Raw genomic sequence first — 23,251 nt, forward strand, 5'->3', positions numbered from 1 at the left:
GCATCAAGGAGAAAGCCTCAAAATACTAACTGCCTGTACTTGGTATCATAGAGAACACTTTAAATATAATTTCAGTTAAAATTGTAATTTCCAGCTTGTTTGATTTAATATTTCTTTCTTTACATTGGGCTTCTGATCATTTTATCAGTATTTTCAGTCTACACAGGGTGCAAATAACTTGCTGAATCATTGCTGGATGCTGTGGTGGGACAGCAAGCTGACCTTCAGCGTCCAGCCCTACTCATTTCTCTAGCCTGCAAGCCATCAGTTCCTGTGTGTTACCTGAAGTGCTCTCATGAAATGGTAGCCATGGAGTTAGCAGGTGGAGGAGGTGCTGCTGGTAGGGCTCTTAGGGATGGAGAACAGCCATAGTATTTGTCTTGGGAAATGGAAGAGAAGAAAGAGTAACCTGTGGGTGTTTGCCAAGAAGTCAGCAGTCTGAGTGTTTTCCACCAGCAGTTTGTGGTCTCAGAGATGAGAGTCTGAACTACTTTTGTGCATCTTGCAGCCCTGTTAACTGGTCTGTGTGTTGCTGTCACAGGGCCATCATGGTTTTGCTCTCTGTGAGTGGCGAAACACTCATTAATAAGATTACCTGGCAAGAGCAAAGTTGGGGTGAAGGGAGAGGAGAAAGTCATTCCTGTTAGACCACAGTTCATCAGAACAGCATGGGGTGGCACAGGCTTTATTATTCTTTGTGGTCTCTTTTGTCTCCCCAAGTTAGTCTGGGATATCTGGATGGCATGTTTCAGAGGCTGACACTGAACACAGCATCTGCCTCCAGGTGATATTGCAATCAAGTTGTCTTCTGCTGCGAATTCCACTGTCTCCTCTTGCCTTCCCTGTCCCAGGGGACATTAGTCACAGCCTGCATATGCTGTGGTACAGCACTTGGGTCTCCTGGTGATGACTTTGCTTTTCTTCACAGCCTGGGGCAATTACACATCTGCAACTGTATGGTGTTTGCAGTTCTGGTGAAGCTGTTGTTGGAGGGTACAAGGACAAGCTTGAATCATGGGAGTGTTGACTAATAGTGCTTTTGTGGAAGAAGGAAATCACTGAAAGAAAAAAAAATCCTATATACTGAGCAGGGGTGCTGTCTGAGCAGCACGTTCTCAACTGGAAAAACGATCTTATTTTGTTTGTGCCTATTAAGATGATGATGGCCTCATCTGTAGTTCAGATCAGGTACTAGTTGTAGTATTTGAGATCTTTAGCCACCTGTGACACATACTTGATTCAAGCGTGAAGCCACCTGGAGCTACGAAGCAGTAAATCCACACCAGATGCTCAAAGGTCAGGTGTGGAAACAGAGACCTGCCCTCAAGTACAACTTTGGCATTTCCTGCATTTTTGTGTTTCTGTGCATGCTCTGAAGTTCTCTGCCAGTATGATGTTGTCAGTCAAGGACACGTTGTCTCACTGATTGTACGTTCCTCCTCCCAGGGCAGGGGAAACTCTGCTTTCCAAGTGCTGCTTGTTTGACTTGAAGGCGGAGGTGCGGGCACATGTGACGGCAGAGTGACGTGCACCGCTGCGGGTTTGCGGGCAGCTCTGTGGCACTGTGTTCGTGTTCTCAGCTGGCTGAGGCACGTAAATATGTGATTGCCCCAGTATCTCAAGATCAGTACTCCATTGTGGATATAAGGTGGATGGGGAAAGTCTCTTTGAAGAACAAGGAAGCTGTTGACTCTGCCATATTTGGTGTAATCAGTGTGTCAGATCACTTTTGAAGGAGGTTGTGTTCCGGAAGTTAGATATATTTTTTTCCTAAGAAACAGAGCAAATGGCCTGTCCTGTTCACCCCATCCAGAAGTTACGGCGTGGGGTGTATCTGTACTCCCTTGAAGATGGGGAAATATTCCCCTTGGGAAGGGACCAGGGCCTCATGGGACCCACTGTGTGAAGCTGTGTGCAAGTTTGTATTCGCATACGTAGTGCAGCTGAAAAAGTTGTGAAACTCTTGGGCAAGAGAGCACTCTCAAGCAATAGGGCACTAGGACATAGGGGGCAGAACAAATATACTTTATGGCTGCTGGAATTTCCTTCGCTTTTTGTTGGCAGTGGAGAGAGCGGCGCAGGGAAAACAGAGAGTACGAAGCTATTGTTGCAGCACATAATGCACCTATGCAAAGGCAACTCACAGCTGGAGCAGCAGATCCTTCAGGTAGGTCTTTACAGGATGGTGCTCGTAGATGGGCTCAGAAAGCAGCTTGCAGTGGGCTCAGAAAGCCTGCTGATGAATCACCACTGGAACTCAGGGAGCAAAACATGAGATACATAAGAATATAGTGGGTAAGGATGGTGAAACAGCTGACCACAAATTAGAAGGTTGGTAGGTCAGTAATTCTGTTTGCTGGGAATGTAGTGGTATCTTAAATGACAGAAAACTATTGAGATCATTTATCATGTTCTCTTTGACAAGGGACTAAGGACATTTTTCTGAATAATTTCCTGTCTGAGACAAAACAAGGACTTTTATTAGAAAAAGGGGTCTTAATTTAATGGTACACAGGGATTGAGAATCCACACAGCCTTCAGTCATCTTTCCTTGCCTACTTACACTTACCATCAGGCACATACCTGCTAACTGACTAACTTCGTCTTTGCTATTTTCATACACCTTTGCTAGCTGATTTTGAGACGTATTTGTCTCTTTGGTTTGAACTATTTCTACTTGAATTGCTCCCCAAGGAGTTGTGGGATTTCTTGAGCAAATCGTATCTTAACATTTCATTAATAGATCAAGCAGAATGAGTTCTTGGACTACTTCATTTTAAACTCTGTGTTTTCAGGTTTTCCATAGAACCAGAGAGATCTTTCTGTGTGCGGTGGGTTAATTTAAGCTGGACACCAGGCATCCACCAAGCTGCTCTACCACTCCCCTTTTTCAACTGAACAGGGGGAGAAAAATATGACAAAAGGCCTGTGGATTGAGATAAGGACAGGGTCATCACCCAGCATTTACTATTATAGGCAAAACAAACTTAACTTGGGGAAAATTAATTTAATTTATTGCCAGTATCCAACAGAGTAGGATAATGAGAAATAAGAACAAATCTTAAAATATCTTCCCTCCACTTCCCCCATCTTCCTGTGTTCAACTTCACTGCCGATTTCTCTACCTCCTCCCTCCGAGCAGCTGCGTTGGATGGGGAATGGAGGTTGTGGTCACTTTGTCACATGCTCTCTCTGCTGTTCCTTCCTCCTCACCTCTTCCCTTGCTCCAGTGTGGGGTTCCTCCCATGGCAGGCAGTCCTCCATGAACTTCTCCAGTGTAGGTCTTTCTCACGGGCTGTAGTTCTTCAGGAAAAGACTGCTCCAGCCTGGGTCCCCCACGGGGTCACAAGTCCTGCCAGCAAACCTGCTGTTGCCCAGGCTCCTCTCTGCATGGGACCACAGCTCCTGCCAGGAGCCTGCTCCAGCACAGGCTGTCCACAGCGTCACAGCTCCTTTGATCATCGCTGTGCTCCATTGTGGGGTCCTCCCCAAGCTGCCGGTGGAGATCTGCTCCACCATGGACCTCCACGGCCTGCAGACAGACAGCCGGCCTCACCATGGTCTGCACCACGGGCTGCTGGGGAACCTCTGCTCCAGCACCTGAAGCACCTTGCCCTCTTTCTCCACTGACCTTGGTGTCTGCAGGGTTGTTTCTCTCACACATTCTCCTATCTTCTGGCTACTGTTGCACAGCAGTTTTTTCCACTTCTTAAATCTGTTATCCCAGAGGCGTTACCACTGCCCCTCATGGGCTCAGCTTTGGCCAGGTGGCAGCTCTGCCTTGGAGCCAGCTGGAACTGGGTCCATGTCAGACGTGGGAGGACCTGCTAGCATCTTCTCACAGAAACCACCCCTGTAGCACCCCCAGCTACCAAAACCTTACCATGTAAACACTGTGGGATGCTTTGGGCTCTGGAATAGCATATTATTTCAGTGTGATATCATTCACGGTGGATCTGAGCTGAGTGCCCATGCTCCCTTGTGGGAACATGGCGTTGATAGGCCTGCTGGCTGTGCTTGAAGCTGGTGTGGGTCACACTGTCAGGCCGACCCGAGCAGGTTCAGGAAGCAGGATAGCTGTGTTTGCTCGGTGTAGTGCCTGGCCTAATGGACCCTGAAAGATTTGACTGGCAATGTTTGTACCCAGCCTGCAGTTCCTTCACTGGAAACAGAAGTTTCAAGGAGGAGAGGCAGGGATGATCTCTTCTCTCTGGTGACCAACGACAGAGCCCGAGGGGATGGCAGGAAGATGTGACAGGGGAGGTTCAGGTTGGACATTAGGAAAAGGTTCTTCAGCCAGAAGGTGCTGGAGCACTAGAACAGGCTCCCCAGGGAAGTGTCACGGCCTCAAGCCTGACAGTGTTGAAGAAGAGACTGGACAACACCCTCAGACACATGGTGTGATTTTTGGGCTTGTCCTGTGCAGGGACAGGAGCTGAACTTGATGGTCCTTGTGTGTCCCTTCCAACTCAGGACATTCTGTGAAAAGTTCCCTTCAGGTGAGCTGCCTTTGGAAAACGTAGAGGTGACAAAAGAAATAATAGTCATCTTATTTGGTTCCTGTAGATACATTCAAGAGCTAAGTTAGCCCTTTTGGGGTTACAGTGTCATGCTGTAAAGCTGTGTTCAGCAGACTGCCCAGGACGTACCCTAAATAATCGTTCTTCCAGTCGGCTGGCATTCTTTGATCAAATATGGAAAAACTGTCACCTGACCTTATTTGCATCCAGTTTGGCAAGCTGATCTGATTTTTCTCCTAGTTTCTTTATAATTCACTGTCCTGAGCCTTATGCTGTCTACAAATTTCAGTAGCTACTGAGTGCCATATTTGCCTTGCTTATTGTTGTATTATAGCTATCAAATTATCTAGTGGTCATGTCAGATGCTTTGTGGAAATCTGTTATACCAACCTTATATTTAAATAAGTCAAATGATTTTACTGAGATCAAATCTGTTTGATTGTGCTTATTTTCAGTAGTCTTATGCTGCCTGGTCTTTGTTATATTTGCCTCTCTCAGCTCCTTTATCCAGGGTATGATAAAAATAGGTGCTCTTGAGTATTCATGGAGTGGTTCCTATTCCAACTGAATGCTAAATAGTAAACGCTAAAGTTAAACTTTTCTGGGTAAGTTAGGTTGAATCACTTAATTTAAGGAGTGCTTGTTCTACTTGTTTATTTGTTTTAGGTAAATCCATTGCTTGAAGCTTTTGGCAATGCCCAAACTGTGATGAATGACAACAGCAGCCGCTTTGGAAAATACATACAGCTGCGTTTCCAGAATAACACAGGTAAAGTGAAGAGCAATATTTGAAATTATTAGTTTGGGGGGTGGTTAGGCACTGCAGGGAGTGGACCGAGTAGCCAGAACTTGTGGAGGGTGAATTTTTAATACCTGACTCCCTATGCGAATGTGTGCAATTAAGTAAAATCTTGCACTGTAGGATAAGGCCTGGGTTTTGGACATTGTGGAGGTGCAGGAAGGATATGGGAGTGACAGTGCAGGGGAAGCATCAGGAATACTCTGTGGTGCCAGAAGCCTTGGTTGCAGCTAAAAGCAGTGAGCAGACACCTTATCTAGGACGATGGGAAGCATGGAGAAGCCCACCTCTAGATTGCTGGGCAGCCTAGAGGGTGTTGCACATAAAAAGTTAGACAATTCCATGCTTCTATCACCAAATAAGAGATGCAGGACAGCTCAGTCAGCTTCATGTCCCCAAAGTTTACCCTGTCACTTTCTTGTGTGCAGTGAGAGGTGCAAAGCTGAGCGAGTACCTGTTAGAGAAGTCACGGGTAGTGCAACAGGATGCAGGGGAGAGGAATTTCCACATCTTCTACTACATGTTTGCTGGACTGTCTTCAGAGGAGAAGGACATGTATGGGCTATTGGATCCTTCACTGTACAGGTATTTCAAAGGCAGACCGTAGTTCAGTCTTCAGGATGGGGGAGGGAAGGAGAAAGCAACATAATGGAGGCCATGTGGCCCTACCTGTGGAGCCTGGCACAGGTCAACAAATGAATGGAAACTGGAGTGGGATCTTAATGAAGCTACATGAAAAGATCTTATGGGTCATCCTGGAAGCTGGGAGGTCTGGAGTCTCTTCTTTGATGCATTACCTTGGAAGAGTGTATTTCTCTTTCATGTCTCCACTGCTGCTGATCTGCTTTGTTCCTTTGGGGTAGGACTGACTTGCTGTGCTGATTGTGTGACGGTTTTGTATGGGATATACACTTTCTCAGGTACATAAGTGGACGGTTTGGTACACAGGATGTAGCTCAGCGCTGGAAGCACAAATACCAAGAGGTGTGCAATGCCCTTGACATGGTGGGCTTCCAAGAACAGGTCAGTTCTGGGGCCGTTCAATTTCCATCTGTGCTTCCTGCAGGCATAGGGTTTCTTTCTGACTGCTCTTTTGAGGCTCAGTCCTATTTGTCTCCTCTCTGGATTTTTCATGTTGCTTCCAAACCACCTGAGTCTGTCAGACTTCGTGTGGAACGTTTTCCCAGAGGCTGCCTGTGCCTTTCCCTCACCTCTCCAACTTCTGGGACCTCCTGTTGTACATGTTACATGCTGATAGGTCTCCAGTCACCCTTCTTGTGTGTTTTAGGAGCAAGTGGACATGCAGGCAATCTTGGCTGGTGTGTTGTCTCTGGGCAATGTGACCTTTGAGCCTGAGGAGAGCAGTGGGTCTGTAAAAGTGAGTGAAGCCTCACGGGGATGGCTGCAGGCTGCAGCGGTGAGTGACAAGAGCTGATAGAAACCTTCTGGATATGGTGCTGGTTCCCACTGCAGGAGCTGTTCCTGCTTCAGAGTGTGAAGGCTCCTGAAGAACAAGCAGTTTTTCCAGAAATGCTCAGTGTGGCCCCATGACTGTGTTCGTGTTCACTGCTATGCCCAGAGAGATACTTCCCAGCTTCTGTTTCTTGTGTGTCCAGAACCAGTGTCTTGCACATGGCAATATCACATGTGCCTTGTTGATATCATACAACGCAATACTTTTAAAATCAAATGTTGTATATTACTAAGTGTGATGATGCCTTGAAGAAATTCAGGTGTGCAGTATCTGAACCCTAATTCTGTGTTTTTGGCAAATCTTGTCCAAGGATACCATCTTAACTGCTACCAGTTTTTGTTGGTTATCAGGAATTAAACTTGCTAGTATTTCACATGAACTTATCACAGATCAAGAAGTATATATTCTCCAGGGCCAGCCCATTTTTATTATATGGGATGATATATTACCCTGTTTTGTTAACAACACAGAACAGGGAAGTGTAACATATTTCTGCCTTTTCTCTATCTGTTTATTTTGACCTATTTGAAATCTCAGCACCCTTGGTTTCTGGTTTCACCCCATCTTTTTCCCTGTTTCCCTTCTATAATATGCCATACCTGAAACAACCAACTACTCTGTTCAAGAGCCAGCTTCTTTTTGTCTTAATTCTTAAAGTCAGCTCCTTTTTTTTGCCCATAGGGGGAGAATTCCCATTAAACTGATCACTGAGGGGTTCAGTTGTGTCTGAGTTCCCATGGTTTCCTGTCTCTTGTGGGTTCGTATGACTCTGATGTCTGCTGAAGTTCCGACATCTCAGCACCTGGAGTCATCTCGGTGCGGTGCTGTTCAGTAGGTCGTTAAAACACTTCAGCAGGGACTGGCATGGATCCCCAAGAAGCTGGAAGGTGGAAGCAGTGGGAGAGCAAAACAGAAAGTATTTGAGAGAGAGCACAAGAGTGAGCTTGGACACTGCAGGCATCACGCAGATCTCAGAGCCCGCATCTGGCTCAGTGCTGCAAGATGTTAACTAATGCTTATGTTACAGCAGAGCTCAAAGGCCTTAATCTGAATCATAACGCCAGTACACTGGGTGTCGCACAGACACAGGGAAATACAATCCCCACCAGTAGTATCAGGGTTTGCTATTGACTGTCCTCATCTATTTCTTCTCTCCCAGGGTCAGTTTGGAGTCCAAGAAGATGAACTGTTAAAATGCCTTATTTGTACAATGTCAGTGACCCGAGGCGAGCAGATTCATCGTTTTCACACCCAGCAGCAGGCAGAAGGTAGGAAACATAATGAATTGCAGATGTGCTGGCTAGAAAGACTGACCCATATTTGATGGAAGCGTAACCCCACACATGTGCAGCTCATTGGGAACAAGGATGTCTGTCTGTGCCCTTTCATTCCTCTTACACAGAGGCAAGTATATCAATGTTTATCTGTTTAGTCTCGTACAAACACATAGAACCTTGAATGCTGCTTTTGTTTGATCTCCAGGAGGCTGCAGCAATTAAATGAGATACCAAGGAATTAGCTCTGTTTTCTCCCTCAGTTCAGCCTAAAAGGAAATTGTAGGTATTTGTACAAAAGACGGGAAGGCTCCTGTCACAGAGTACTGGCAGCGTGCAGAGCTCTGGGCAGTAAATGGAGAAATAACTGAGAGAATTAATGAGATAGCACAGTATTGGGGCCAGGAATGAGACGAAAGGGCAGTATGTTAAAGTAGTGAGTGCAAGGTGTTATTTTCACTTTCAATAAGAATCCAAGATAATCTTCACAAAAAGGTTCAGTTAGAATAAAATATTAAAAAAATAAATAAAAGTCATTAAATCCCAGAATTTCTAGGATATTGCTTAAAATAAATGAAAAAAAAAAAACACAACTGAAAATGGGAAATTAGCTAGTTCTGTTTCCCAAATGTCTTCTCATGCATGTCTCTAGACAACAAAATATATACCTCCCATCACACAGTAGTTTGTCTCCTTCTTCTTCAATATCACCAAATTTTCCATCAACTGCATTCTCCTCTTTCCTACAGCATTTAAACACTTAGCAGCTCTGGACTAGGAGGAACAGAACCATTTGATTTTCAAAGTACAGCTTGGAGCGTCTTGCTTGGTTTAGCAGTGAGGGGATCCATACTCAGTAGACATGCAGAGGGGAAGAAAGTCCCTGAATATTCTAAAAAATAGCTGGACCTTTTTGGAAATCAAATTTTCAATGTTAGATGGTCTCACAAGTGCCCTAGTATGCCACATCTAATATTGTAGAAATATTGTGAGGTTTTTGGAATGGAAGCTCCGGTGAGCATGCAGAGGGCAGGGATGGTCAGGCAGATATCGAATGTTTATCTGATCTTTAAAATAGCTTCATAAACCACTGGACATTGTTGCAGGAGGTGAATGTGTTGAGCCAGCTTTTGTGCTGTGTTCCCTACTCTCCTTTGTAGCCCTTCAGTGAGCTGCTGATGTTCTCTCTGTGCAGATGCTCGGGATTCCATTGCAAAGGTAGCGTATGGCCGAGTATTTGGCTGGATCGTTTGCAAGATCAATGAGCTGCTGGCTGAGAATGTGGATCCTGAGGTGGAATTGGGGGAGATAGGTGAGTTCTGCTTCCTTGGTCCTGTTCTGTCCTCAGATGTGTGCCCCTCAGCCACAACGAAGACAAGGCACAATATGAGGTTTCGCAGAGGTTGTGTGCAGGGATCCATTTTCAAAGACATGATCATGTTGGAGGTACCTGTCAGCAGCATGAAGCCTGTAGGATTTCACCTGACCAACTCTGTGCAGTTTTTTGGTCTGAAGCAACCACAAAGCTGTAGTTCTGGGGCACTCTGGCTTTCAGGGCTGGAAGTGGGGCTTCTCCTAACTGGTTCTCCAAGGGGAATTATTGCAGACTGGTGACTTGACTGGGGTTTCCCTGTGCCACAAGAGCTGGGTGATGGAAGATCTAGTTGTGTGTTGAGTTATGTGGGTGTCTGCAGTCTCCATGGTGTGCTCATTTTCCTTCTTTCAGGTATCTTGGATATTTTTGGGTTTGAAAACTTCGCAGTGAATCGTTTTGAACAGCTTTGCATAAACTTGGCCAATGAGCAGCTGCAGCACTTCTTCAACCATGTAAGTCTGCTGTGAGTGATCTCACCTTGTGTGGCAGAGAAAACAGAGCTCTGATCTACCTGACATGTGAGGGAGAGCTTGGGGAAAAACTATTGCCTGGAAGGACAGAAATGGTGATTAGTGAAGCAGGGTAGAGAGCAGCAGCCTTCTCTGCTGTGGCAGGGGAGCAACTGGAGCAGGGAAGGAAGAAGTAGAAGGGTCAAGTAGTGACCAAAGTTGGCAGAGCAGGGACAGTTACACTCCAGTAAATGTTCCTACTTTATGCACCAGCATCAGTGACTGACAGGCTTAGGATGAGCATGCAGAACAGCAGTTTAATCTTGGGCCTCTCATGCCACGAGTGAGGGACCCACACCACTGTCCTCTGATCAGGGTGGGAAGGAAGATGTTCAGGGTTGTCTAGACAAGTCTGCTGCGTTCTCTAATTGCTCTGTTCTGTGTTTCAGCACATTTTCCAGCTGGAGCAGGCTACCTATAAGGAAGAGGAGCTGCCTTGGGAGACTATCACATTCAACAATAATGAACCTGTTCTGGTGAGTGAGAGGGCTGACAGAAGGTAATTGCTCCACCCAGCCAAGAGAAGAGTCTTGCTGTTTCTATCATGGGGAGGAGATGTGTCTGGGAAAAACTTCTTCAAAGGGCATAGATGGGAGTGGATGCCCTGTACTGCTTTGTATGTGCATAATGAGTCCCTTTTCCCACAGAATCTGCTTCTGGCCAAGCCACTTGGGCTCCTGTCTCTTCTGGATGAACAGAGTGCATTCCCACAGGTATGCATGAACTAGAGGGCAGAGAAAATAGTGGAGGGGAATGTAGCAGTAAATATGAGCTGCACAGAGAGCTCTTATGTTGGAGTGTGGCTTTAAAGAGCAGGATGAACAGAGGTGTCCCCATGCGTGACTAATGAGATGGGACAGGCAGATCGGGGACACTCTAATGATATTGGCATCCCTGTGGAGAGTCAAAGAGAGAGTACAGTACTAAACTGTTGCACAGCCAAGGATACTTATAATGCTTTATTTTGCTTCTGTGTGCCCTGAACAGGTCTCTGTTGCAGCTTTGTTGTTTCAATATGAAATCTGCTTTCTTGCAGGCAACTGATAAGACATTTGTGGATAAACTAAACAACACCTTCAAAGGGAATTTACACTTCCAGCCAGGCCGAGGCCGTGTTTTGGGCTTCAGCATCGCTCACTATGCTGGGAAAGTATGTACTGTTTACAAGAAGAAAACTGTTGTAATGTATGTAAGAGTGGGTATTTATGTTGTTTGATAAATAAGGCCTTGATGTTAAGGAGTGTATGGTCCAACAATGATAGTAGCAGAGTGATGTGTTTCCAGTGATTTGCCTAAAAGGATTCCCTTGGATTTCTGTAGAAGCTATAGGAAAAGAGGACCCCTGAGGGAAGTGGGGCTACCTTTGGGAAGCATAGGTTATTAGAATATTCTGCTGTACTCATTGTCATTCTATTGGAGCTCTAGTCTTAAAATAGCCCCTTATAAAATAAAAGCCCTGCATCCACTGTGCAGAACCAAAGGACAGTCTTTACCTTTACTTGCAGGGTTCCAGGGCACAGCAGTCACTATTTTATTGCAAACACTGGGGAACACAGTGAGAGCAGACAGTTACTTAACGTTTTGAAAGTGGAGATGCTTATTTATACTTTCAATGGTGTCTAAGTAGCTTGAGGCGTAGGACTATAGCATGCAACCTTACTGCCACCAATTTTGAAAACACTGGCCCAAATATGTTGGATTGATTAAATATAATTTTTGGAGCAGGGGATGACATGACAGTTCAGGTCATTGTAGTATGCAATGTAGTAATCTAATCTCACCATTTTGGACTAAGTTATTACTGGTGACATTCTTTATTACAAAAATTAAGACCTAACATAGCAAGGAGAGTGGCAAGCTGGAGGTGAGAAAGGAAGGGAGCAAGAGAAACAACAGGATGCATGACAAAAGGTTGGAAAAGAAGAACAAGAAAAGGTGGATATCTCAGTGTTATGCTGCAGTTCTGATGCCTCAGTGCCATTTGCAGGGTTTTGTTACTCAGGATTTTCATCTGAACGGGGTGCATATGCATTTACAAAATCCATGTGGCAGACAGTGTACAAAATTCATGTGCTAGCGAGTGCACATTCAGTATTAACAGTTGCTCCTGGCAAGCTGTGGAGGTGGCTTTCACAGCAAACCTGTGGGCACTGCTGGCCCTAGTGACTTGCTGCCCTTTCCTCCAGGTACAATATGCTGCTGAGGGCTTTCTAGAGAAGAACAGAGACACCTTGCCAGCCAACGTCCATGGGCTCTTCATCAACAGCATCACCCCCTTGCTCAGTGTCCTGTTCACAGGCAAGTCCCTCTGCTATGATAAAGCATCCCACATGAATCAAGACCCACCTTGGCAAGAACTGCATGTGGGGATGAGGCTCATGTGCTGTGGATGTTTCACAGCCGGCAGCTCCAGAAAGATTCTGGGAAAGCTGCAGCCTGGACTGGGGCTGCTGGCATATACTGGGCTGTCCGAGCTGTTTGTTCCCCTCCAGAAAGCAAGGCAGGTTGTATCCTTTTTTAGAGAATTATTCCCTGCTCAGATGTCTTCCCTCAGATCAGATAGCCCATCTTCTCCAGGGCCAGTGCAGGACTGTCTCCAATGGCCGTTCCCATATGCTCTGTTCTTGTCTAGAAATGAAGCTGGACAAGGTCATAGCTTCTGGCTCTTCACGCTGAAAACAGAGTGCTGTAAAGCCACAAGCAATGAGTGAGGAGGTTACCATTTTCAAACACATTTTGTATTTCAGGGGCAACTTGTTAAAAAACTCTGAGTCATGCATTTTTATTTTCCCACCAGTACACTCCCTGTTTCCAGTTATTGATGAAGCCTCAGAGTCTCCAAGGCTTCTATGAAAGCAAACATTTAAAGAACAGTCAGGTGGATGATTCCTTGGAATTCATATAGGTGAAGACAGTGGTTCTGGTGCAGAGTTACATTTTTTTTTTGTGCTCTACAGTCCATGCCACTTTCTGGGACTTACAAGTAGCTGATTAATTTCTATTCTATTCTATTCTATTCTATTCTATTCTATTCTATTCTATTCTATTCTATTCTATTCTATTCTATTCTATTCTATTCTATTCTATTCTATTCTATTCTATTCTATCCTATCCTATCCTATCCTATCCTATCCTATCCTATCCTATCCTATTCCTATTCCTATTCCTATTCCTATTCCTATTCCTATTCCTATTCCTATTCCTATTCTACACTGTGTTTTCCAGCTCAGGAGTATCTTTATTCTTTACCACTTACACACTGTTACTGAAGATGCTTAGTCTAGTCCCAACTCTGAAAGTTCACAAACAGCAGAGATAACATGTTCTCAGATTGGTTGTCCAGCCCTGAGCAGCTGGCTCCAGGTGGCTCCACTGAACAAAGGGTTTGGCCCAGATGACATCCAGAGGTCCCTTCCAGCCTCAGCCAATCTGTGATTCTATGATTCACATGAGACAATTGCATCAAGGTTGTGCAAGACTGTCATTAGATCCTTCAGTAAATTCAGCTTCCCTGAATTTTTCATCTTGTCAGTGAATTAGTTTTAAGCCCTCTGACTTTCTATAATGTCCTGTGTTGACTGCTGTTGGTAAGCTTCCCATTTGCTGTCTGTACTTTTTTTCTGTGTTATTAGATGCCCGTTGATGACTTTTCTTTTGAAGGTCAATAACCTGATTGCCTTGTCTTCTCAGTGGCAGAAAATAATATTGCCTGCCTTGTATGCTTCATGTATTTGTGTTTTCTTCCACTTTCTGTAGCTCTTTCCTTCTGTTTCCACATGATGAAACCTAATGCATGTCTGTGATTCAGTATTTGTAGGAGACTTGTGTGTGTAGTGAGGCTTGAATGTTTAGACATGCCTGATTGCAAGCAAAGGTACAAAATTAACTATTGTCTTTGTTCTTACAGCCACTGTCTCCAGGACGGGGACACTGATGCCTCATGTGAAAGCCAAGGTATTGAATTTCAGGTCCACGTGGCAACTGATAAATGATGGCATAGTTACCTTATATTTATTGTTTGAGAAACTGTCTGAAAATGAGAGCAGACAGGAATTGGTTGAAAATAAGAGCAGACAGCAATCTGCTTGCAACAATTTCTTCTTTGTTTTTCGCCAGGTTTTCTGCTTGCTTCTGCTGATATGTTTAACTTGTCTTCCCTCCCCCAAAATCCATTCTCTCTTTTTGCCATCTGCCTTCCAGCAGAGCTCTATGGATGGCAATCAAGCACTTCTTCCAGGGGTGATCTTTTGCTTGTGTTTTGTTTCAGATCATACCAGGAGTAGACAAGTTCAACAGCACACGAAAACAATCTGCTGGAGCTCAGTTCCGGGTAAAGTATTGCTGCTCTGCAGTGCCCTTGAGATGAGTGCAGTGATATTTCAGTGAGAGCTTCCAAGCTGCTAAGCATAGTTAAAGCATCCAGCATGTCGACAGGGGTTTTTCTGGGTGTCAAGCACAGCTGATCATGGTGAGAGTGACCCAGTTGTTATGGGAGCCTTGGAAGTTGCTGTGGGGTGTGAAAACAGTTCTTGCTGTGGGATATTGCATGCTGGGCTCTGGCAGCGCTTTGCCTTGCTGGACTGTTGATCTTTCTCTGCCATCACCAGCATTCCCTGATGGTGCTCATGGAGAGGATGTATTCTGCCAGTCCGCACTTTGTGCGCTGTATAAAGCCCAACAGCCAGAAGGAGCCAGGCATGGTGGACAGCCAAGTAGTGCTGCTGCAGGTGAGGAAAAGCAGTGTCTTTCATGGGTACTTCTACCACATCTCAGGGAAGAAGGCAGACCACACTGAAAGGATGTGGAGATAGCCAGAAACTGACTGGTCTGAGTCTCCCCTTGCAAGAGAAAAAGTAGGCATATGTTTTATGCATGTAAAGGTTCTGGGTACTTGGTAGTTTTTGTGACACAGACTGCTAGGTCCAGGTTTTGCAGTCTTAGTTCTCTCCCATTTCTTTTTCATGAATGCAATGAGGTCTGCTTGTCAGGCACTAGGATTCATCTTTGCATCTCCTGGATGAGGACTGGTACAGACAGTACTCCAGAAAAAATGCTGCTTCCCGGAGGAGACTGTTCTCACCCATCAGCCAGGGGAACTCTGAATAGGAGCCAAGATGGGATCACTGTGATAGGATCTGAAATGTGCCGATATGACTGTCTTTGGATATTGTGTCACGTCTGAGGTCCAGACGCTTCAAAGAGTACTGAAAATGATTAGAAGAGCTCAGAAAGCTCTGTGGCCTGTTTTATGTATATAGGAATGGATAGGATTAAGAAGGAAGTTCATCTGTGCCTCAAAGTACTTCTTTGCCCAGATTTGGAAGTAAAAGTCTATCCTTGAAGGGACAGAGGCAAAGCAGTACCCATGCCTAGAAGGTGAAGTTATTTCTGTCATTGGTTTTTATGGTTTCCAGCTTCTAACGGAGTGTGGTTATTCATCAGAGTGGTAAATTCAGTCTTTAACCAAGGAAATGTATTCAAAAAGAAACTTTTTCATTTTGAACTAGGGAAGTTCAGGGCTGAATAAAGGAATATCTGGCTGCAGAGGAATTAACTGATGTCCTAATGGCCTGTTTTTGTTTGTTTCTCTGACGCTCTTTGTGGTGCTGCTTCAGCTCCGGTACAATGGACTGCTGGAAACAATCCGTATCCGAAGAGATGGTTTCTCCTGGAGACCCTCGTTTGAGGAATTTGCCGAAAGGTTTATTAAAACCTCTGAATGTTCTTTGTTATATATTGCTAGGGAAGTGACCATGGAAACCAGATATGGGGAGAGAGTGAAACAGCCTCTTTAAAGTCCATGTCCCTGAGATCATGGGGTCATTTGCTGTGGGAGGCCAAGTGGGGAAAACAGTGATTTATTATCGTTTGCTGTGAGGGTGGCATGGATCACCTCAGCACATCCAGGATGGGGCTCTTATCTTACTGATTTGGTTTGTTTTTCACAGATATGGAATTCTTCTAGTTAAACCAGACACTCCCCTTACAAAAGAAAGGTAGGAACCTTTCCTTTGTTATGTGAATTCCAGTTTGTTCGTCAGAGACTTTTGCTCTCAAAGTAGCACAACAAGCTGAGTAAAAGGAACAAAGTGAGGAGGGGTTTTTGTGGTGATGTGGAACACAAATCCCTAGGCAAGGACAGTTAATGTTTAAAAAGCATTTAGTACAATTATGGATTAAATCTTTTTCGTATCGCTATGTAGCAATTCAATTACTCTAAAGCCTTGCTATCCTGTGGAATAAAAACTGGCTAATGTACTCTATTTGGGGAGTCACAATAATGATCGAGGGTGTCCCTGAACTCAGTATGGCAGGGGCTCAGCACAGTTGCCAGGTACTTCTCCAGGCTTTTTCATGGTGGCCTCAAGGGAGAAGGAAAAGATAAAGACAGTGCTGAGCCAGGACTGAATGTCTCCCAGACTGGGGAGGACGTTTCTGGTCCAAGAATTTTTTATGTGTACAGACATAATATACCCCCAGCACTTTCAGAACCTTTCTGTTCCCTAAACACGTAAATGTCCCTCCAGCTCTGCAGTCTTACCCTGGCAGCTTCTTGCTTCCTGCATCTGAGGCTGAAATCCCCCACCTTATCTCTTCCACTTTCCTAGTCCCTCTTTCCTGTCATGATCAATTGTGACTGATAGTGAGAATGAAGCAGGTACGGGAGCCAGCTGGTTTTCTTTTTCTCTTTTTTTTTGTCTTTTAAGAAAAGGATTTGAATGTTTTCCTGTAAAAGTTTTCTCCTGGCAGTAGCTCCTCCAACCTTCACAGACCTTCCTTGAAGTTACTGATGATACTGAATTAATAAGAATTGCAAACTCATTTGAGACCCAGTTCAAGAGAGAATCTCATGGATGAGAGAAGGACCATAGTAGACAGGCAACTCTGTGTATTTCAGACACAAAAATCATAGGATGCTTTTGAGAAAATAATTACCTTGGATCTAGATTCTAACACAGCGGAAATTGTCTGAGGTAGAAGGAAAAAACGCTTCTGCTTTGCTGCGTGACATATTAGCAAAAAGTGCCACTGTGGTTCCACAGGTTAGATTTTCAGGCAGAGGGAGGAAGCTGTCCATGTGGTGCAGCTAGGGTATTGCTTTCAGTTCCAGGTGTTGGGGAACCTTTGAGTGATCACATCTTATCACAGAAGTCTGCAAAATGAAACTGGAATTGGAAAACAGGCTTTCTCCCAGAAGTCTTGCTGTGCTGACCTTGCAACTTATGTGCTCCAAAGAGCTTGGAAACAAAATGAGGAAAAACAGTTCTGAGAATCAAATAGGCTTCTGCAGAATTGCCCTCTAGGGAGTTGAAATAAATCTGCCTCTGGGATTTCCTTTGCTGATATTTCTGAATGTGATCCTAGCTGTACCTCAAGGCACACTACAGATTGACAGCCAGTTACTGAATGTGATCAGTTGACAGGGGACACAGAATGTAATGTGAAATTGTTGAGGCACTTTCTCCCCCTTTATGCACCTAAAACCATTGGCTGTACGGTGTTCACTTTGCATGGAAAATTATTTATTTCACTTTTTCCCCTCTCTTTCAGCTGCTTGGAGATACTGCAAAGTACAGAGCTGACAGGCTGGATATGTGGGTAGGTGTGGATTGCTGTTGCTGGGAATGGGGGACCTGAACTGCAGAGACTTTATATGTGTAAGCTGTTCTCCAGTTCCCTTCAGGGACAACTTTAGGGCTGTAGGAAAGGCCTGTCCAAAGGATGATGGAGGCAGGTTTAGACAACAGTGTTTCTCACTGCTTTTTTCTCTCCACAACTTCACAGAAAGTCACGACTTTTCTTTAAATATTGGCACCAAGAACAGCTGGCAAAGTATGTGGAGCGACTGGAAAGAGCAGCAGTTTTCATACAGAAAGGTGAGCACCATGGCAGGAGAGTCCCTCAACTCTGATCTCAGACCAAGGCAAGGAAAAGCTTTCCTCCACTCCCTGCTCCACCGTTGCACCTTTGCAGCTGGCAAAAAAGTCAGGCCAGGCACCAACTCTGCATCAAGGCCCTGTGGGGAGTCAGGTTGTTTATTGCAGATGCCAACCTTCTCTGTGCTCATCCCCGGTCAGAGAGAGCCATGAGACAGTGTGAGCCTTGGAAAGGGAGAGATGTGCGCCTGAGAACTGAGCTGAGCAGGTTGAGCACATGATTTGGCTGCATTCTGAGATCTGGCTAATCTTCTTCTGGAGCAAAGGCTTGTTTGTGAGTGGTGCTGCACTGCAGAGAGAGAAAAGATGAGTGAAACGGATTTTATTCCTACTTTTGGAGACAGGCAGAGGGGGATGAGGTTTCATTTAGGTTTGGGTTTTTTTCCCTTTCCTTTCTAGCTAGTATCTGCGCTGCCAGCCTGTTTCTCCAGAGCAGGTGCTCTGGGCAGTTTGGTACCTCTCTCTTCACAGGCTCCACGAGGACTGTGCAACGTGCCTGGTCCTGCTCTGCTGTGCTTCTGTATGGGTTCTTGCACTGCTGAAGCATCTGAGCAGCTTCCAGCTATGCACCATACAGTATGCCATACACCAGACTGTCACACCCTGTTCCTTGTTCTTATCTGTGGGGAAGATGTGTGGGTAGTGGCAAATAAGAGGGTGCAGCTTGCAGTTCATGTGCTTTAGTACCTGATAGAATAGGCAGGATAATACAATGTCTGTAATGCCCCTGATGAACCCTGTGATGGCTGCTTATGGGAAAGGCTTTCTTATGGATTGATACTGAGGATATCTCATCTCCTTCACGGCATCTGAAGGATACCAGGGAGATGGATAGGCCCTTCAGTGCCCTTCAGTGCTTTGGCATTAGAGATAAGAGCTTAAATCTGTAATTTGATTTTTTTAAATCCATGATCTGGAAGCTTAGAGAGAAGATGACAGTTCTTATGTGGTTTTGACTGCCTGCTCACAGAGTTTGCATTGCTCTTTATTAATGTAATTCAGGTGTTGAGAGCTTTGCACTAAGTGAAGGAATATCACCCAGTGTGCTTCCCCCAGGGAGTTACAAAGGCAAGAACAGCTTATTTTCTTTTTTTTTTTTTTTTTCCCTAACCTCTGCTTTTATTTGCACAGTTTTCAGGGGATTCAGGTGCAGGAAGAGTTACCTAAAACTGGTGGCTGAGCTGAGAGCACAGGCACAGCGGTTACAGGAGGAAGCAGAGAAAGAAAGAAGCCGGCAGCTGGCAATGGAAGCAGAGGCTCAGAGTGAGTTGCTCCCACTCCCACTGCCCCTGTGCACTCATGCAATGATCACCGTGAAGCGCTGTAAGCTCCAGCTGATGATGTCCTGCCATCAGGTCTCCTCCTCGTGCTGGGGGCGCCATCGATGCGGTGGGCAGGGAGGTGCCAACTTTTCTGCCATGTGAAAGTGTGGTGAAGGTTGTCTGCCTTGCTGTGCTGGGAAGAGTGCCAAGATATGTTTTACCCAGCTGCTCCGTGCAGCAGAGCCTGTCCCTATCCTGGGCTCATGGAGAATGGATCTCGTAGATCTGGGATGCTAGATTTCATCTGCTTCTTTCCTCTTGTTGCAGAAAGAATCTTTCTTCCAGTCCCCATGCCACGAAAGAGGCGCCCTCAGCCTTGTCCCCATCCTCGTGATAAGCCACCACAGCCACCAGTGCCACGGCCACGCAGCAAACTAACCGAGGTAGTGATACAGGCTCTGCCTGGGGACCCTTAGCCAGCTGCACTGGTTCCATGCTCCTTCCACCTTCTGCATGCAGGTGTTCTTCTGCATGTGATCACAGGAGAACATTGTCGTTCTTGTTATGAGGTGTGAGAGCATCCTTTCCTACTGTGATGCATTAAAAAGTGTGGGTCAGGACCTTTGAGGAACTGAAAAAAGCATTTGATAGTTTGCCACTGATCTTGTCTTAAGGGACTCATGAATGGGATCAGTACCAAAGGCATCCCTTCAAAGGTCCCCTGCCTTTGATCTTGCTTTCATGCTCACTTTCCCCCTCTCCCCACTTTCAGTCCACTCCTTTTGATAACTTCTTGGACCGTTCTGTGCCTTGCCCTGTTCTGGGGACAGAGGAAGCAACTGGAAAAGAGGCAAAAATGAGGAAACTCAAGAGAGGAGCAACTCTCCGCTGGTTCAAAGAGACGCAGGCACAGAAGGTCATGCAGGATGATGGGGCCTTTCCAAGCTGGCTGCATGGGATGATCAGCCGGAGGTGGGTACACTGGCCACAGTGGCCACAGCGTGGGCTGTAGCAGGCAGGCAAAAGCTGCTGTGTCCTTTGGAGGACTGCACAGGTTAGATTTGCCAGGATTTGCCTTCTCAAGAAATGGGAGTGACATTCTTAGCCTTTCACTTTAAGGCTGTGAGCTTCAAACCCTTAGGGGGAAGCTTGGAGCTCCTCATCAGAGCATGCAAACGCTCAAACTTTGCACGGGTCCAGGGAAAGACTGTGGAAACTCATAGGAAAGAAGTCTGCTGTGGGTTCCTAAATACTGATCTTGTGCAGGGAAGGGTGGCTTGGAAAATACTTGAAGGGGAAATCCACATATGCAGTTAACCTGTTGTGGGCCATTTGCAGAGGCATGATATGGAATGAAGGTGGACTTTTGGTCTGACTCGTGATGACTGTTCTTGTTTCTCTCAGCTTAGGTCATGAGGACCTCAGTTTTCAGCAGGCGAATATAGAATTTAGTGTACATTTATTTAAAAAAAATATTAAGAGGGGCTTTAGTGAGTACTCAATAGCAAGATTCCCCAAAAGTCCCCAGACAGAGGAAAGGGAAGTTTTTTTGTTGATACATTTGCCCACCTAAGGAGGGTGCAGCATAGGTGGAATTTACATCCCCTTAGGCTGGGAGAGACATCCACAAAGTCCTGCTTTCTTATGGACTATTTTGAGAGATTGTAAACTCTCAAGCTTTTTTAGGAAAACCTTTATTAAAATGCTTGAAATTTCAATACTGTGCATGCCTCGCATTTCACTCTCTTGGCTGAGCCAAGCACTGCTTTCCAAGCAGTGTGGAAATTAGAGAAATGCTGATCGTGCCAGTGGTCAGAGAGGAGCAAAACAGTGGGGTCAGCAGGTAGATGTCAGAATTTCTGGCTATAGTCTCCACTGTGTGCAAATTAATCTGGTGCTGTGTGCTTGCTACCTGCCAGTGTCCTGTCTATGGTGGGACTGGTGTGTGGGCATTGCTGCCAAGCGTGCCTGTTGTTTGAACAGTTTTATCATCTCATGTAACAGAGCAGCCAGAGCAATCCTAAATGGCACTGGTGATTTGTAGTCGCCTTTAGCCTGGAGCAAGGCACATGACAAGCACAAAGCAACACTTTGTTGAAAGAAGAGAAAAACCTCCTTCTTGCAGGAAGTTTAGAGAGCCAGAGTGGTGTGATCCAAGTTGGTGTTTTTCCAAGGCACTGGTCTTACCTTGTGCTGAGCACCACTGCCCCACAGCATCCTGGCTTCTTCCATCAGCCCTGGAGCGTAGGAAATGTTGACCTGCTGGAAAGCAGCATTGCAGAGAAGGACCTGGGAGTCCTGGTGGACAACAGGTTGGCCATGAGCCAGCAATGTACCCTTGTGGCCAAGAAGGCCAATGGTATCCTGGGGTGCATTAGGAAGAGTGTGTCAACGGAGGTTATCCTCCCCCTCTGCCCTGGGGAGGCTCCATCTGGAGTTCTGTGTCTGGTTCTGGGCTCCCCAGTTTAAGAAGGACAATAAATTACTGGAGGGAGTCCAGCAGTAGGGTTCAAAGATGCTGAGGGGTCTGGAGCATCTTTCTTATGAGGAAAGACTGAGAGAGCTGGGTCTGTTCAGCCTGGAGAAGGCTGAGATGGGTTCTCATCAATGCTTATAAATATCTCAAGGGTGGGTGTCAAGAAGATGGGACCAGACTCCTTTCAGCAGTGTCTAATGATAGGATGAGGAGCAATGGGCACAGGCTGAAACATAGGAGGTTTGATCTGAATATTAAGAGAAGCTTCCTTACTTTGAGGGTGCCAGAGCCCTGGAACAGGCTGTCCAGAGAGGCTGTGGAGTCTCCTTCTCTGGAGACATTCAAACCCACCTGGACACCTTCCTGTGCGATCTGCTCTGGTGAACCTGCTTTAGCAGGTGGGTTGGACTGGATGATCTCCAGAGGTCCCTCCAGGCCCAACCATTCTGTGATTCTGTGAAATGCACATGTGCACAGCCTCATCCTCTCAGCAGTGCTTTGTAATGAGCTCTGTGCGGGAAGGCAGCTGTTGCTATTGCAGTAGCTAGATCGCTGGAGCAGATTTGGAGCAGCCCTTCTTGGAGAGGCTTTGGCTGAGAGTATTGTGCCTCCTCAGCCTGCTGGTGCCTCCCTGCACCACCAAGCCGGAGTCAGGAAGCTGCAGGTAGGAAGACATGGAGCAGATAGATGCTGGACTCCCTGTGGACTGGGGGCAATACCATGGTAGCAGATGGGATAGCATGGAAATCCCAGCACAGAGGCAACTGCTAACTGTCCACTGAAAAACTCTTTCCTGCTTCCAGGGAAGCTGAAAACTTGCTGATTGACAAGCCTTTGGGTTGCTTCCTTGTTCGGATCAGCCAGAGTCGACCGGGCTACATCTTGACATACAAGTAAGTAATGAGCCTTGCAGAGAAGGCTGAGGGGAGATCTCATCACTCTCTACAACTACCTGACAGGAGGTTGTAGCAAAGTGGGTGTTGGTTTCTTTTCCCAAGTAGCAAATGATAGGACAAGAGAAGCGGCTTCAAGTTGTGCCAAGGAAGGTTTAGGCTGGATATTAGGAAAAATTTCTTCACAGAAAGGGTTGTCGGGCATTGAACAGGCTGCCCAGGGAAGCAGTTGAGTCACCATCCCTGGAGGAGTTTAAAAGACGCGTAGATGAGGTTCTTAGGATCATGATTTAGAGGTGGACTTGACAGTGCTAGGTTAGCGGTTGGACTTGTTGATATTGAAGGTCTTCTCCAAGCAAAATTATTCTATGAAAATGAGCTATTCATGGCTGGAGGAATTAACCTCTTCCACAGAGGACTTCAGTGAGGATGATGCTCAGCCTCTCCTGCTGTGGGTGCCTCAAACAGTTCAGAGTAGCAGACAGGAGACTGTGGGTCACTTGCCAAAAACTAAATCTGTTTGTGGTTGGGGTGGTGCGGCTCCAAGGCTGCCCGTCATGCTTAGACTGTGCTATATGGCTGAGTGGGCAAATCAGGTTGGAAGCAGCATTGACTGAAGCAAAGAAGATGAGTCTGAAGGAGGGCCTGAGGAGAAGTAATCAGAGCGCTACAAGGGTATGGTCTTTGTACAGTCTCAGGCAAGTGGTAGGACAGAGTTTTAATGTGGACAAC

The 23,251-nt window shown here is 45.8% G+C and overlaps 1 protein-coding gene across 1 annotated transcript in view; it reads left to right on the top strand.

Annotated features, from left to right (window-relative positions):
• LOC136115017 (myosin-IIIb-like) overlaps positions 1 to 23,251 on the top strand; it is a 28,170-nt gene that overhangs the window by 1,508 nt on the left and 3,411 nt on the right. The window contains exons 4-26 of the mRNA XM_065860821.2: positions 2,065 to 2,167; positions 5,187 to 5,289; positions 5,748 to 5,904; positions 6,240 to 6,342; positions 6,608 to 6,736; positions 7,953 to 8,061; positions 9,263 to 9,379; positions 9,794 to 9,894; positions 10,341 to 10,427; positions 10,599 to 10,664; positions 10,988 to 11,101; positions 12,138 to 12,249; positions 13,859 to 13,905; positions 14,219 to 14,281; positions 14,559 to 14,678; positions 15,567 to 15,652; positions 15,900 to 15,947; positions 17,503 to 17,550; positions 17,737 to 17,828; positions 19,020 to 19,151; positions 19,478 to 19,593; positions 19,923 to 20,122; positions 22,430 to 22,519. Coding sequence (XP_065716893.1) covers positions 2,065 to 2,167; positions 5,187 to 5,289; positions 5,748 to 5,904; positions 6,240 to 6,342; positions 6,608 to 6,736; positions 7,953 to 8,061; positions 9,263 to 9,379; positions 9,794 to 9,894; positions 10,341 to 10,427; positions 10,599 to 10,664; positions 10,988 to 11,101; positions 12,138 to 12,249; positions 13,859 to 13,905; positions 14,219 to 14,281; positions 14,559 to 14,678; positions 15,567 to 15,652; positions 15,900 to 15,947; positions 17,503 to 17,550; positions 17,737 to 17,828; positions 19,020 to 19,151; positions 19,478 to 19,593; positions 19,923 to 20,122; positions 22,430 to 22,519 — 2,343 coding nt within the window. The remainder of the gene's footprint in view (positions 1 to 2,064; positions 2,168 to 5,186; positions 5,290 to 5,747; positions 5,905 to 6,239; positions 6,343 to 6,607; positions 6,737 to 7,952; positions 8,062 to 9,262; positions 9,380 to 9,793; positions 9,895 to 10,340; positions 10,428 to 10,598; positions 10,665 to 10,987; positions 11,102 to 12,137; positions 12,250 to 13,858; positions 13,906 to 14,218; positions 14,282 to 14,558; positions 14,679 to 15,566; positions 15,653 to 15,899; positions 15,948 to 17,502; positions 17,551 to 17,736; positions 17,829 to 19,019; positions 19,152 to 19,477; positions 19,594 to 19,922; positions 20,123 to 22,429; positions 22,520 to 23,251) is intronic.

This window comes from Patagioenas fasciata, chromosome Z (genome assembly GCF_037038585.1).
Source record: "Patagioenas fasciata isolate bPatFas1 chromosome Z, bPatFas1.hap1, whole genome shotgun sequence".
Classification (NCBI taxonomy): domain Eukaryota; kingdom Metazoa; phylum Chordata; class Aves; order Columbiformes; family Columbidae; genus Patagioenas; species Patagioenas fasciata.